The sequence below is a fragment of the Ovis aries genome, chromosome 16, assembly GCF_016772045.2.
Source record: "Ovis aries strain OAR_USU_Benz2616 breed Rambouillet chromosome 16, ARS-UI_Ramb_v3.0, whole genome shotgun sequence".
Lineage (NCBI taxonomy): Eukaryota > Metazoa > Chordata > Mammalia > Artiodactyla > Bovidae > Ovis > Ovis aries.
The window spans coordinates 58802311-58814645 of NC_056069.1; the positions used below are offsets into that span (position 1 = coordinate 58802311).

The 12335-nt window shown below is 54.3% G+C and overlaps 1 protein-coding gene across 2 annotated transcripts in view; it reads right to left on the bottom strand.

The window, feature by feature from the left end:
- Positions 1-1583: 1583 nt before the first annotated feature.
- The window catches only part of TRIO (trio Rho guanine nucleotide exchange factor), a 355580-nt gene continuing 344828 nt past the window's right edge, over positions 1584-12335 (bottom strand). For both annotated transcript variants that reach the window (XM_060400268.1, XM_060400269.1), the window contains exons 51-57: positions 11637-11664; positions 11270-11432; positions 10867-10988; positions 9519-9597; positions 7374-7574; positions 4485-4623; positions 1584-4011 (exon numbers count right to left, since the gene is read on the bottom strand). In XM_060400268.1, the coding sequence (XP_060256251.1) occupies positions 3463-4011; positions 4485-4623; positions 7374-7574; positions 9519-9597; positions 10867-10988; positions 11270-11432; positions 11637-11664 (1281 nt within the window). In that variant the 3' untranslated portion in view covers positions 1584-3462. The remainder of the gene's footprint in view (positions 4012-4484; positions 4624-7373; positions 7575-9518; positions 9598-10866; positions 10989-11269; positions 11433-11636; positions 11665-12335) is intronic.

Consider the following 12335-nt stretch of genomic DNA (forward strand, 5'->3'; position numbering starts at 1 on the left):
CAATGGTCTAAACCGGTCAAAGATTTTTTGGATGTGACCTGCTATGATTTTTGGCATAATTTATTGCATAAAAATACTGGTAGTTTTTTTTTCCTTTAGAGCTAATGAGAATGCCAGGATTTTAAAACTACATATAAATAGTAACAGGCGGAATTGTTGTTGTTCAGTTGCTCAGTTGTGTCCGAGTCTTCGTGACCCCATGGACTGCAGCATGCCAGGCTTCCCTGTCCTTCACCATCTCCTGGAGCTGGCTCAAACTCATGTCCATTGAATCAGTGATGTCATCCAACCGTCTCATCCTCTGAAACCCTGTTCTCCTCCTGCCTTCAATCTTTCCCAGCATCAGGGTATTCAGGCAGAGTAACATCTTGCTATTTGAGAAATCTACGTAGTGATCATGATGGGCCACGCCTCACTGGTGCGATGCTTTGCTAACCCACAGGCACGACTACTTCCTCCAGCAGGTGTCCGATAGGAAAACAGCAGAGTCCAGCCTCCCTCCTGTTGTTGTGGTGGCCCGTGGTGGCCACAGGACTCCCTCCAGGGCCTGACACTGAGCTGTGTATCAGAACCAACCCTGCGTTTCCGTCCTCCGGAGCCCACAGAACATTACTGGCCCCGGGGACCCAGGAGGAAGCACACACACCTCTGAGAGAGCCAGTTCCCCGTGCCCGGACTTGGGGTCTTAGCACAAGTGTCATCTTCTCACACAGCGTCTTAACTCTAGGATTTTAGCAAACAGATGCAAAGTAAAACGTTTTTAGTGTGCCAAGGAAAAAGTCACCATTGCAGGGGGAACAACTTAAAAAAAGCAGCAGAAAGGAATCAAAGCAAGGGAGATGACAGAGATGGTCAGGAAAGAAGACCGATATCAGGGGCAGGCAGCAGCCACCCCTGGGGAGTCTTTGCAGGCACGGATTCTTGGGCTTGCTCCCAATTCACGTGCTTGAACCTAAGTGTTTCAAGTCCTCGTGCATGGGCTAAGTCACTACAGTCATGTCCGACTTTTTCTGACCCTATGGACTTTGTAGCCTGCCAGGCTCCTCTGTCTATGGGACTCTCCAGCCAAGAATGCTGGAGTGGGTCGCCGTGCCCTCCGCCAGGGGATCTTCCTGACCCAGGGATCGAACCCGTGTCCCTTAAGTCTCCTGCATCTGCAGGCGGTTTCTCTACCACTGGTGCCACCTGGGAAGCCCTTCAAGTTCTTAAATCCATCTGAATGTTAGTTTTGCTTTTCTGTGGCCAGTATGCAACAGCTTTTTCCTTTGCTCGGATTCTGTGTTCATTAAGAACCAGGGGTGTCTTAGTTACTCTAACCAGGACAGGCACAGCTTCTCTGTAAACAGTCAGCTGATGTTCTGGGTTACAAACAGGTCTCTTCTGAGGCTGGGTTGTGAACCAGTCTGCAGGAGCCTCATCTGACTCCCTTTTCTGGATGTGACCTACAGTGGGTTCCCAATCCAGAATACTCTTCTCCCCACGCCCACTCCTGACTAAGCAGAGGCCTCCCCTTCAGGGTTTCCCTCATCCATCTCTTTTTGATTCAACAGTGACCAATTCAAATAAAAGGTCTAACACAAACATCAGGCAAATATGTTTAATTTTTTAAAATAACTGATGGCAAAATAAAATATTTACATCACATCATACTGTGTAAACATGTAAGGTCTCTGTACAAAGAAATATACATGCAAAATAATGTAAAAATTTAACTGAAATAATAAAAAGAAACAATACACAAATAAAAGTTGTGAGGTTACGAATACACATCCAGTTTTGAATCCAATTTCTTTTAAAAAGTTTCTGTACAATTTTACAAGGAACAAACAAACAAAAATTCAACAAAAGAATAAATAAAAATACATTGGAAGCTGCGAAGCTTGAACTATGCCAGTTTATGGCTGAAGACCCAGGTGTCTGGCTGGCTTGGGAAGCGGGCTGGTCTTTTTAAGTGTATTTCACACAACAAAGATAAAAAGACATCCAGAAAAATTCAAGCGTGCTCAGAAACCCAGCGTCTTTTGTTGAGGGCCTCCCACACTACAGTGCCACAGACATCAAAGCCAGCCTTGAGGTGGCTGGTGCCTAATTGGCATTTATTTCTTACCAAAAGCTCAAAATCCAGCCAATTTTTGTACAGAAAGTTGAATGTCAAAAAGTCTAAAAAGTAGGAAATGTCCAGACTGATTTTGGGAAAAAAAATAATACTTTGGCATTCTGAATAATAGCATAATAAAATTTAAAACATTACCCTATTATCCAGTTTTATATTCAGAGTATGAAATCACTTTTTACAGTCCTCAAAACTGACAAATTTCACCAAGAGTTGTCTCCTTGAACCGATGACACAGGGCTACGAACCCCACCCCCCACCCCGCCCCTGACACACGCACAAAAACCATAAATCTCACTGTACGAATATGTGCTTTTTCTATATATTTATTACAGGTACAACAGAGGTCTTCATAAATAGTTGCATAAAATGTTAAAGCCACAACATTGCACATGATATGAAATAAAACCAAAAAAAAAAACAAACCCCAAAACCAAAAAAACAACCCCCAATGAGTGCATTTACAGTATTTTCATCTGACTGTATACTGCTCAACAATCTGATTGACGGCTTAGGGGGTGGGATGCGGGGGGTGGGGAAGGGGTAGCAGGGCAGGACCCAACCTGACCTCCTCGGGGATGGGCAGACCCCTTGGACCCCTCCTAAAGGAAGCCCCGGGCGGTGGGTGGGAAGGCAGGGGTGGGGGGAAAGGACAGACCGAAGGCAGGACCAGTCTTATGTACAAGTAAGGCCTACATTTCATCAGAGCAAAACGATTCATTCTATTTTTATGCAAAAGTTTGAGGTTGAACGCACATTTCAGAAGCCCAGTCTGATGTCCTGGTGAGAGGCACACAGACGGGGCAGCTGGAAAAAGCTCAGAGCCAGGGGGACCCCCAAGTTGGACGAGGCCGCCGCTGGGGGTAGGGTGGAGGGGGTTCTTCCCCAGAGGTGTCCAGTATCTTGTTTTGTTCGTTAACACCAGTGGTTGAACATAGGCATTTGTTTCCTTGAATAAATCCTGGAAAATGTTTTCAATTTGCAAAATGCTATTCATGTTCATTTAAAAAAGTTTCTTTTTATTTTTAAATTTTTTTTTTTTTGCAGAAACCTGAATAAAAGACTGTGACTCAGCAACGCTGTCTCCGCTCTTGCAGAGTGTTCCAGAAGGCCTCCACCCCCCGCCCCCAACACCCCGCAGGGCTTGTGGCCCGAGTCCCAGGCAGCTGCAGAGCACGGCTCGCTCGGGAACGCACGCAGTGTCACACGACGGGACAATCGGGCAGCAGACTGCTTACGTCGTCGGTTTATTGTTTTCTCTTCCAAAAAAAAAAAACAAAAAACAAACAAAGTCAGATTTAACGGCTGATTGGCAGGTGAAAGAGAATGAGAAAGGACTTCAAGACAGGTCAAACTCGAGGCAGAAGCCTGCTTTGTAAGAAGTTTTTCATGCTACGGATAGGTCGAACGTCGTTCTGGTGTTTGCGCCGCTCAATGAAGGAGGTCAGTCTGGACGTGTCGAGGACGCCCGCGCCTTTGCCGTGGCCGTGGCCCGCCTGCAGCCACCGCTCCTGGAGGGCCGACGCAGCCGAGGGGCGCTTGGCGGGGTCCTCGTGCAGTAGGAAGCACACGAAGTCCTTGGCCCTCTGGCTCACTCCTTGGAAGTAGTCCTCTGGGAAGCTGAAGTCCAGGCGGCAAATGTTGAGGCAGGTCTCTTCCACGCTGTCATCCAGGAAGGGGGACACGCCGCTGAGAAGCACATATGCCAGCACGCCCACGCTCCACGTGTCTGAGGTCAGGGAGACTGGGTTCCCCAGGATGATCTCGGGGGCCGCAAACTCGGGGTTCCCCAGCAATGGGTGGATGTGGTAAGTCGTGTTGAGTTGGACGGCATCTCCGAAGTCAGCCAGCTTGATGGTCGGCTTGGCTGAGCTCTGATCCACGAGAATGTTCTCGGGCTGGGAGACAGGATAAGACAGCCGTCAGGGGACTCCCGCCACCCCGCTCTTGGGCTGGGGCTCTCCGGGAATCTACAAGGTCGACTGTTCACGAGCAAGACGGACTCGTTCCAGTCTGGAACTTCTGAGGGCCGCTGCCATGCGAAGCCTGGGATTCACTCTCCTTCCTGCCATCGACGGCGACACTGCGCCTCCTTGCCTCCGTCACCCCGCCCTGTTCCCACCCCAGGAACTCTATGAACCATGTGCAGATCTCACGTTTGTCTACTATGTTCCAGTTTGTTTACATTACTGAAAAGCCAGCTCTAGAGCAGAGATTATTCATCCGAGTTCCCATCTCCTAACCCCTGCATCTCTCCCAGTCCCCGGGGGGCTCCTGGCCCGGATTCAGAGGACGGCCCGGGAGCGGGCGTCGTGTCCCACATGGATGCGCTGAGGTCACCCAGCGTTCCCGTCCCTGGGGCCCCGCTCACCTTTAGGTCCAGGTGCGCTATCCTGCAGTTGTGAAGGTATCGCACAGCTTCCAGAACCTCCCCCAGGTACGCCCGGATCTTCCCCTCCGTGAGGTTCCCCCACCGCACCACGCAGTCCAGGAGCCGTCCCTGGTCAGCCCTGCAGAGGGAGGGGTGTGCGGCCGCGTTATGGGGTCAGTCAGCCACTTAGAGGGACCACGACGCACATGTCACCTCTGCACCCCGCTGTCAATGTCCCAGCAACGCTTGGGGACCACACCTCTACACGGAGGCAGCACAGGATCAACAGGATGATGCTTTCTTAACCTTGTCACGAAGCACCTGGAGCCCACAGCGGGAACTGGTAGCAGAGACGGGCGCACCCAGGCCCCGCTGCCCACCCCAGCCCAGCAGATGGGCGCACCCAGGCCCCGCTGCCCACCCCAGCCCAGCAGATGGGCGCACCCAGGCCCCGCTGCCCACCCCACCCCTGCAGACGGGCGCACCCAGGCCCCCCTGCCCACCCCACCCCAGCAGACGGGCGCACCCAGGCCCCCCTGCCCACCCCACCCCAGCAGATGGGCGCACCCAGGCCCCTCTTGCCTACCCCACCCCAGCAGGCTGGACTCAGACCTGCTCCGAGCACACGACCTGGCACCCAGCAAGCACTCTGTTGGGGAGGGAATAACGTGAGACCACCTCCCCCAGCCTCAGTCTTGACAACTGTAAAACGGGGAATGTGATGGCTAAATGAGAGAATATAAATAAAGTGGGCTTCACGTTGGACTCAGAGTCTGCCTACTGTGAAATTACTTAACTCTAAAGAACCCTTATACAGAGTTGCCCTGTGCCAGGGACTAAATGCCTTCTACCATTCGCTTAATCCTCACGACAGCTCTCTGGGAAGAGGGTTTTATTGTTCCCCTTTTATACAGATGGGGAAACTGAGGCATAGGGAAAGTATGTAACTTCCCCAAAGTCACACAGCTCGTAATGGAGACTGGAACTGCAAGGAGGCAGTCTGGTTCCAGCCTCTCTGAACACCAGGCTGAGATGTGTTGTCTCTTTGCTACATAGAAATTTACAGAAAGATCAGCCAACTGTCTGGTAATGACAAGTAATCAAGGGAACTTCGGTAGTAAGTAGCTTGTTATGAAAATAAATCCTATTAATAGTACGATGAGGCCCAACCATTTAGTATTCCAGTGGAAAGAAATGACAGCTGAATGCACTGCAAATTTAAAACGGAATCTGAGGGCTTGCAGGAGACTCTGATAAGGAGTCTAGGCCTCTTTGTCTTCCCTGGGAATAGCTGAGCAGAGGCTGTTAGGCATTAAGCTTCTACAGCCAGAAGGCAGGTTCCCAGGTCCTGAGGGCCCGCAGGGGCCAGGTCTCCACCTGGACACCACCTGAGCCCTGCAATAGCCCTTCAGGCAGCTGAGACTCGCCAGGAGCAGAGGCCACAGGCCCAGGTCCACTGACATGCCTTCTGCCCAGGACGCGGTGTTGGGGGAAGCTGGGGAGGGCCAGCTTACTCCCTCCGCCATCTGAGAGGTTTCCGGGGCCAGCGAGGGGGCTGAACAGGCCCATGGTGATGTTCTAGTAGGACCCCGGGGCGGGGAGACTCCCTGGGGGTTGGGGTCAGGGGCTGAGGCCGGACCTGGGCCCAGGGCAGCATGCCTGTGAGGAAACATGACCAACGGAAAGTCAGGAGCAGGTCCCTGTGGGAACACTGGCAGCGAGGAGCAGGTCCCCGCCGGCCAGATCTGAGATACTCGCTTCCCACAGCGCCTCGGGAACTAGGGAGCAGCGCAAGAGGTTTGCTTGGGCCAATGGAAGTGAAGTCATAATCCCAAGTGAGTGTATGAAGTGAACTCCCTCTAGAAACCTGGAATGGGAATTTAAATAAAGCTTAGTGACGAGGTGTTTCAGAGAGACCAGAACGTTCTAGGGTCCAGGCTCCCATCCTGGCTTTACGGACACTTTGGGCCAGTGATTCTGTGTCTCTGTGTCCTGTGTTGTCATGGGATGTCGGGCAAGCAGCGAGACGTCTATGGACTTTGCCGAATACCCCCAGGGGGAAAGCTGCTCTTGGCCGACGACGCCTGCTCCCAGGTCGTAAGTTCCATACTCCTTATCTTTAAACGACTCATGTGTTGACTGAGAAAGCACACAGAGCCCGGTGTGTCATGGGGACCCACCCCCTCCAGACTGCGCTCTTCAGTGAGGCACACCTCACCCTCCCGTCTAAGCACCCTCTGCAGGACCGGACAAGCTCTGCGAAGGACCGGACAGGCCCCAGGCCTGAGCTGGGAGCCTGAAGCGGCAGACAGGAGCAGGTCTGAGTCAGCCCAGTCCAGGTGCCCCCCAGCCTGGCAGACACAGGGGATCAGGGTAGCCTGAGGTCATGAGCAGGGGTGTGGTCTGCAGAGGTCTGGCCCCAAGGGAAGCCGGTGGCATCACCAGGTTGGCTGGGACCCCACGGGAGCCTGGGTCAGGGTGGGGGTGTTTGGATGCTAGGTGTACGCTGCCTTATCAGGCAGCTCATACAGAGACTTCCCTCTAGTATCGCTGGAAAGCTCTAAAACTGTGGATTCTGATAGGAGACATGTTTTCAGAAGTTCTGTGAATTCTAAAATCCCAGTTCCTATCCTTCTGAGAGAATAAACAGCAAGACTACTTGGTGTTGGAGCTGGGGGCTAGGAGGAGGGAAGGTGGGGGGGCCAGAAGGGGGTGCTGGGGTCCAGTAGGAGGGGGAGCTGGGGGTCAGGAGTGGGGGCTGGGGTCCAGGGGGAGGGGGAGCTAGGGTCCAGGGGGAGTAGGGGCCTGGGAGCCAGAGGGAGGAAGAGTTGGGGTCTAGGGGGAGGGGGAGCTGGGGTCAGGAGGGCGGGGGGCAAAGCGTGTACGCACATCTCCAGGACCAGCACGTAGCTGGTGGGAGTCTCGAAGGTGTCCAGGAGGCCCACCAGCAGTGGGTGCTGGAGGTTCTGCAGGATCCCAAGCTCGTGGGTGACCTGGTCCCGCTTCATCAGCCTCTTGTTCACAAACTTAGTGGCCACGGCTCGTTTGGTGCCTTTCTGATCACATTTCTTCACAACAGAGAATCTGCCCCTGGAAAGCAGGTGGGAAGAGCACTCTCAGAGTGCGCCGACTGGGTCACGGAGGGAAGACTCCGTTAACCCAGGCGGACCGGATGTGCACGGCCTCCCCAGCTGCAGCCCTGGTCTCCCCTCCAGCAGAGGGGTTGCGGCCATACAACAGCCTGAAGGGAGCTGCCCGCGTCTGCGACTCTGTGTCTCCCCGTCCTGGGGACAGACGTCTCCTGAGAAGGCGGCCATGTGACTTCTCCACTCTCTGACCTCTGTCAGCAGGGACCTCCTGACGGCCCAGGCAGCTTCCACCTCTGCTCTCGCGGAGACCCTTCCTCAGCGTGTGAAGAAGCGTGGAGAGGCCTCCTCAGCGGCTCCTGTCACCCACGCCCCCACTCTGGGCAGCCGTGTCCCCTGCCATCACCACGGCTGTCCTGCTGCTGCGGGACGTGCGTGCAGGGCTGCTAACCCACTCGTCTCTCGTCTGTGGTCTCTGGGGCTGCACCCAATGAGCCACCCCAGAGAAGCCTCAGCTGCACCCTGGCGGGATCCAGGTAGCAAGGCCCTGGGCCCTCGACTCTGAGCCTGCTGCCCTCGTGGGATGAGATTCGGGGCAGGGAATGTGAGGGACAGATGTAACTCTGTGGCCGGGGGCAGAGTAGGGAGGGGCTCAGCCCAATGTGCTGGTCAGTCCTCTGTCGCCACACGGGGCTGTGGGCACGCTACTTGGGGCTCCTCCTCCCACGGACCATGCCATGCCATGCTAAGTCGCTTCAGTCATGTCCGACCCACGGACTGTAGCCCGCCAGGCTCCTCTGTCCATGGGATTCTCCAGGCAAGAATACTGGAGCAGGTTGCTATTTCTTCCTCCAGGGGATCTTCCTGACCCAGGGATCGAACCCACATCTCTTACGTCTCCTGCATTGGCAGGCGGGTTCTGCACCACCAGTGCCATCCGGGAAGCCCCCTCCTAGGGACAGGTGGAGTCTATTCTCCTCCCTTGAATCTGGGCTGGCAGGTGGCTGGCTCTGTCCACAGACTATGGAGAGAGTGCTGCTGTTGTGCTCTGAGAGGCTGCAGCTCCTGCTTCTGGCTCCTGGGATGCTCTGCCATCACATGAGGAAGCCCGGGGTGGACATCTATGTGCAGAGAGGCCAGACACATGGGTGGCTGGGTGGCCAGGCTCAGGAGGGACCAAGGGAGCAACTGCCTTGTCAGGGGCATATGGCACGAAGTGATACGTTGCTGCTCCGGACAGCAGGGTTGAGCCTCGTGTGGCGACAGAGGACTGATGGGCATGACGGACGACTGACCGGCACAGCGGGCTGATCCACATAGGCGGGCGCACGGATCCCTGCAGCTGGCTACTGCAGGATACACCCAGGAGAGGCCCCTGGGGTGTACCCCCGGCTGCTGGGAGGCTTCCCGGGAAGCTTTTAAATAGGGACATGCTGGGCAGTCATGCTTCCGACCCCCCTCCTGCCACATGACGTCCTGCCAGCCTAAGCCCTGGCTGCCATCTGCAGAGAAACACCCCTCTGGGTTGAAGCCCCCTCTTGGTTCGTGCTATAAATCTCCAGGTACCGCTGAGACCTGAAGGGCAGCTTCAACCTCCCTCAATGGGATTCCATGAACTACGTCCCATCAGAAAGGGTCTGAGCGACTCTCCCCTGGATTCCCCTGAGGACAGGGCGTAGCCGGTGCCGCCCTGGACGCAGAGCCAGAGCGACTCGGTCATCCCTGGAGGGCTCATGGTACAAAGCCTTAACTCTTGCTGGGTGCCTGCACTGGACCTGTCCTCTTACTTTCTCAGTGTTTAATATTGAAAGGTAGTTAACAGTTACATTCCAGATGCAAAATGCCTAACTTCCAACTGCTGGCAGAACGTGCCAACTCTCTCTGTGCTCCTGCGGAGCTCTGTCTCTTGCGCCGCTGGCTTGGGAGGGCCCCCGGTGTGCTGCCGTACCTGCCGAGCTCGGCCACCTCGCTATAGAAGCAGTCAAAGTTGTCCTTCCAGGTCACCACGATGCCATCACTCCCTGGACCTGCAAGAGAGGAGCATCTCCCTGAGCCTGGGATGCCTCTTGGGTGGAGACTGGAGCCCTGAGTTCAATGTGGCGGCTGGAGGGGCTGCTAAGGGTCTGAACTGAGGCTCGAGGGTACAGAGACGGGTCAGAAGAATAAGGTCCACGCTGCGTGTGTGCTGGGACTCGGTTTGAGACAAAGACGGCTTTAAGTGATGGAAATAAACACACACTTGCTTTTCCATTATCTTTCCACTCGCGTTTCTGTAAGCCTATTGCAATAAATAGTCTTCTGTCTCTCCAAACTCCCTTGCACTAGTGACTTATTGAAAGAAAAAAAATCACCTGTATAACCTCTATGACACCTTTTAAAAATCAGAACACTGCTTATTCTCAAGGTTTTTTCCTTCCTTTCTTATGCTGTGACCCCAAAATAGGAACCCCTCCTTTCTCTGACTTTAGGTTAAAATATATGGGGGTTAAGATACAGGGGATAAAAATTCTAAGACAATTTTACGTACTATCTACACATAGAGCACTCCTGGACTCAATTCACCTTGGAGCTCTTCTATTTATTCTTAGTTTTTTAAAAATTTATTTAATTCTTTAATTTTCACTCCTGAAAGCAGCTGCCTATAGCTGGTGTGGCTGGAGGACCCAAGAGAAACCTTAGCCGCCCTGCATCGCACAGTGGCCTCCTGTGAAATGGCAGCTGGGAATCGGGCGGTATGTGGTCACTCACTAAGCATCTACATACATCAAGTACAACAAAAATTCTAAAAGACCTAAGATACAGGTTCTGCCTCCAGCAATTCAGAGTTGAGCAGAGGCGCGAGATCAGGCCTTTCTGGGAGTGCGTTAGTCCCATCAGGGTTGCCTTGCGCTCAGGGCTGGGAGGACACACCCTCCGGCAGGGCTGTAGGGTCTAGGATGCACAGAGCCTGCACGGGGCTCACCCACACTACCCTCTTTACTTTCTTTTCATTCTGCATGAGACCAACTCAGAATAGGTCCTCTTAGCATCAAAGCATCAACTGAACATTCAGGGGAGATGTTGGAGATGAGAGTGTGTTTTGAGTGTTAAGAGCACAGAATGCCTTCCTCCCACCTGGAGGCTGGCCTCAGAGGCTCACGAGCTCAGTGGCCGTGGACAGAAGCCTTTACTGAGCGCCGCCCCTGCCCGCAGTCACCCGCCCAGAGGCTGGCCAGCTCCTTGCAGCCCCCGGGTGACTTGTCATGCCTCTCAGGACACGTCGGCTGTGGGGGGGGGGGGCTCGGGGTGCAGCTCACCTAGAACCCTCAGGCTGGCTGAAGACGAGGCTGACCCCATGTCGTTCACCGCGATGCACGTGTAGATGCCGTCGTCCTCGGTGGTCACACCCGTGATCTTCAGAGCGGCCTCTCCCAAGTCGCTGCAGCAGGGGAGGGCCCAGGGCGTTCACAAAGGCTTGCCCCCATCCCCACGCCAGCCCCCCAACCTCTCTCCTGCGGTGTCACAGGAAACAAGGAGCTTCAGTGCTGATGGGCAATTTCAAGTGGGATTCCAACCCTAGCTGCCCAGCCAGGGACAACACGTCCCCTCAGGGGAGGCGTCCCAGGGCTGAGGGGACCCAGGGAATTGACCGTGGGGCTCCCGGCGGAACGAGGTCATGCTCACTGCCAGAGACATGGACCCCCAGGGGGCCTCCCTCACCTGTAGGAGATGCTGTAGTGACCATCGTTGTTCAAGGTGTTGTGTTCAGGGCCCTTCCAGGTGATGGAGGCCTTGGGGCGGCCGCAAACCCGACATCGAAGAACAACGGTCTCGCCTGCCTCACACGTGACCTCACTCAAGGGAATGACGAATTCTGGGGGAACTGCGTGAGAAAGGAGTCAGTGAGGCCAGACGCCCGGCCCCTGCCTGGCGCCCACCAACCTCCCCCAACAAACCTCTGGGCCTGAGATGTTGCCCAAGCCCAGAGCTCCACAGAAAACCTGGGTCCACAAGGTAAACTCGAGTGTCCCCAAATGCTCCCTAGACCTATGCTCTATAACACCAGAAGAAAAAGAACAGGACTCACCGTCATATATGTAGTTGGGATTGAGAAGCTGAAATGGAAAAATCACAAGGTTATTAACCAAATACATGAGCTATTTTGAGATATGTTGCTTTCATTCCAGGGTTGCAGTTATTTTTGAAAGGTAAGAGGAAATGCGATGTAGCTTGCCTGGGCATCAATCAAAATCGACCACACTCCCACTGCCTTTGAATGCACTGGGAAGCTTCATGTCACCCAAATATACTTTTTTCTTCCTACTCACAAACACCAAAAACTCAAAGATGCCCCCTCTGCCCATCCTATGGGCTGAGTTCTGTGGGTCCCTGGACCCCCTCCTTCTGCAGAACAGCCAGAGCTCAGAGCCGGGGCCTCGAATTCCCCTCAGGAGATGCTGGCTTGCTCTCCAGGCAAAACCTGCACAGGTTTAAGGCGATCTGATTACAGGAGTCATGTGGGCTGGAGCACCCGCCGAGGGGATTCACTGCAGCCAGTGAACATCGCTCTGGGCCACAGCCACCCTGTGCTCTGTCTGCTTCCGAGGATCCAGAATCTGTCTCCCTGGCGGCTCACGTGGTAAAGAATCTGCCTGCAATGCAGGAGACCGGGTTCCATCTCTGGGCTGGGGAGATTTCCCTGCAGGAGGAAGCGGCAACCCACTCCAGTACTTCTGCCTGAAGAATTCCACGGACAGAGGAGCCTGGCGGGCTACAATCCATGCGG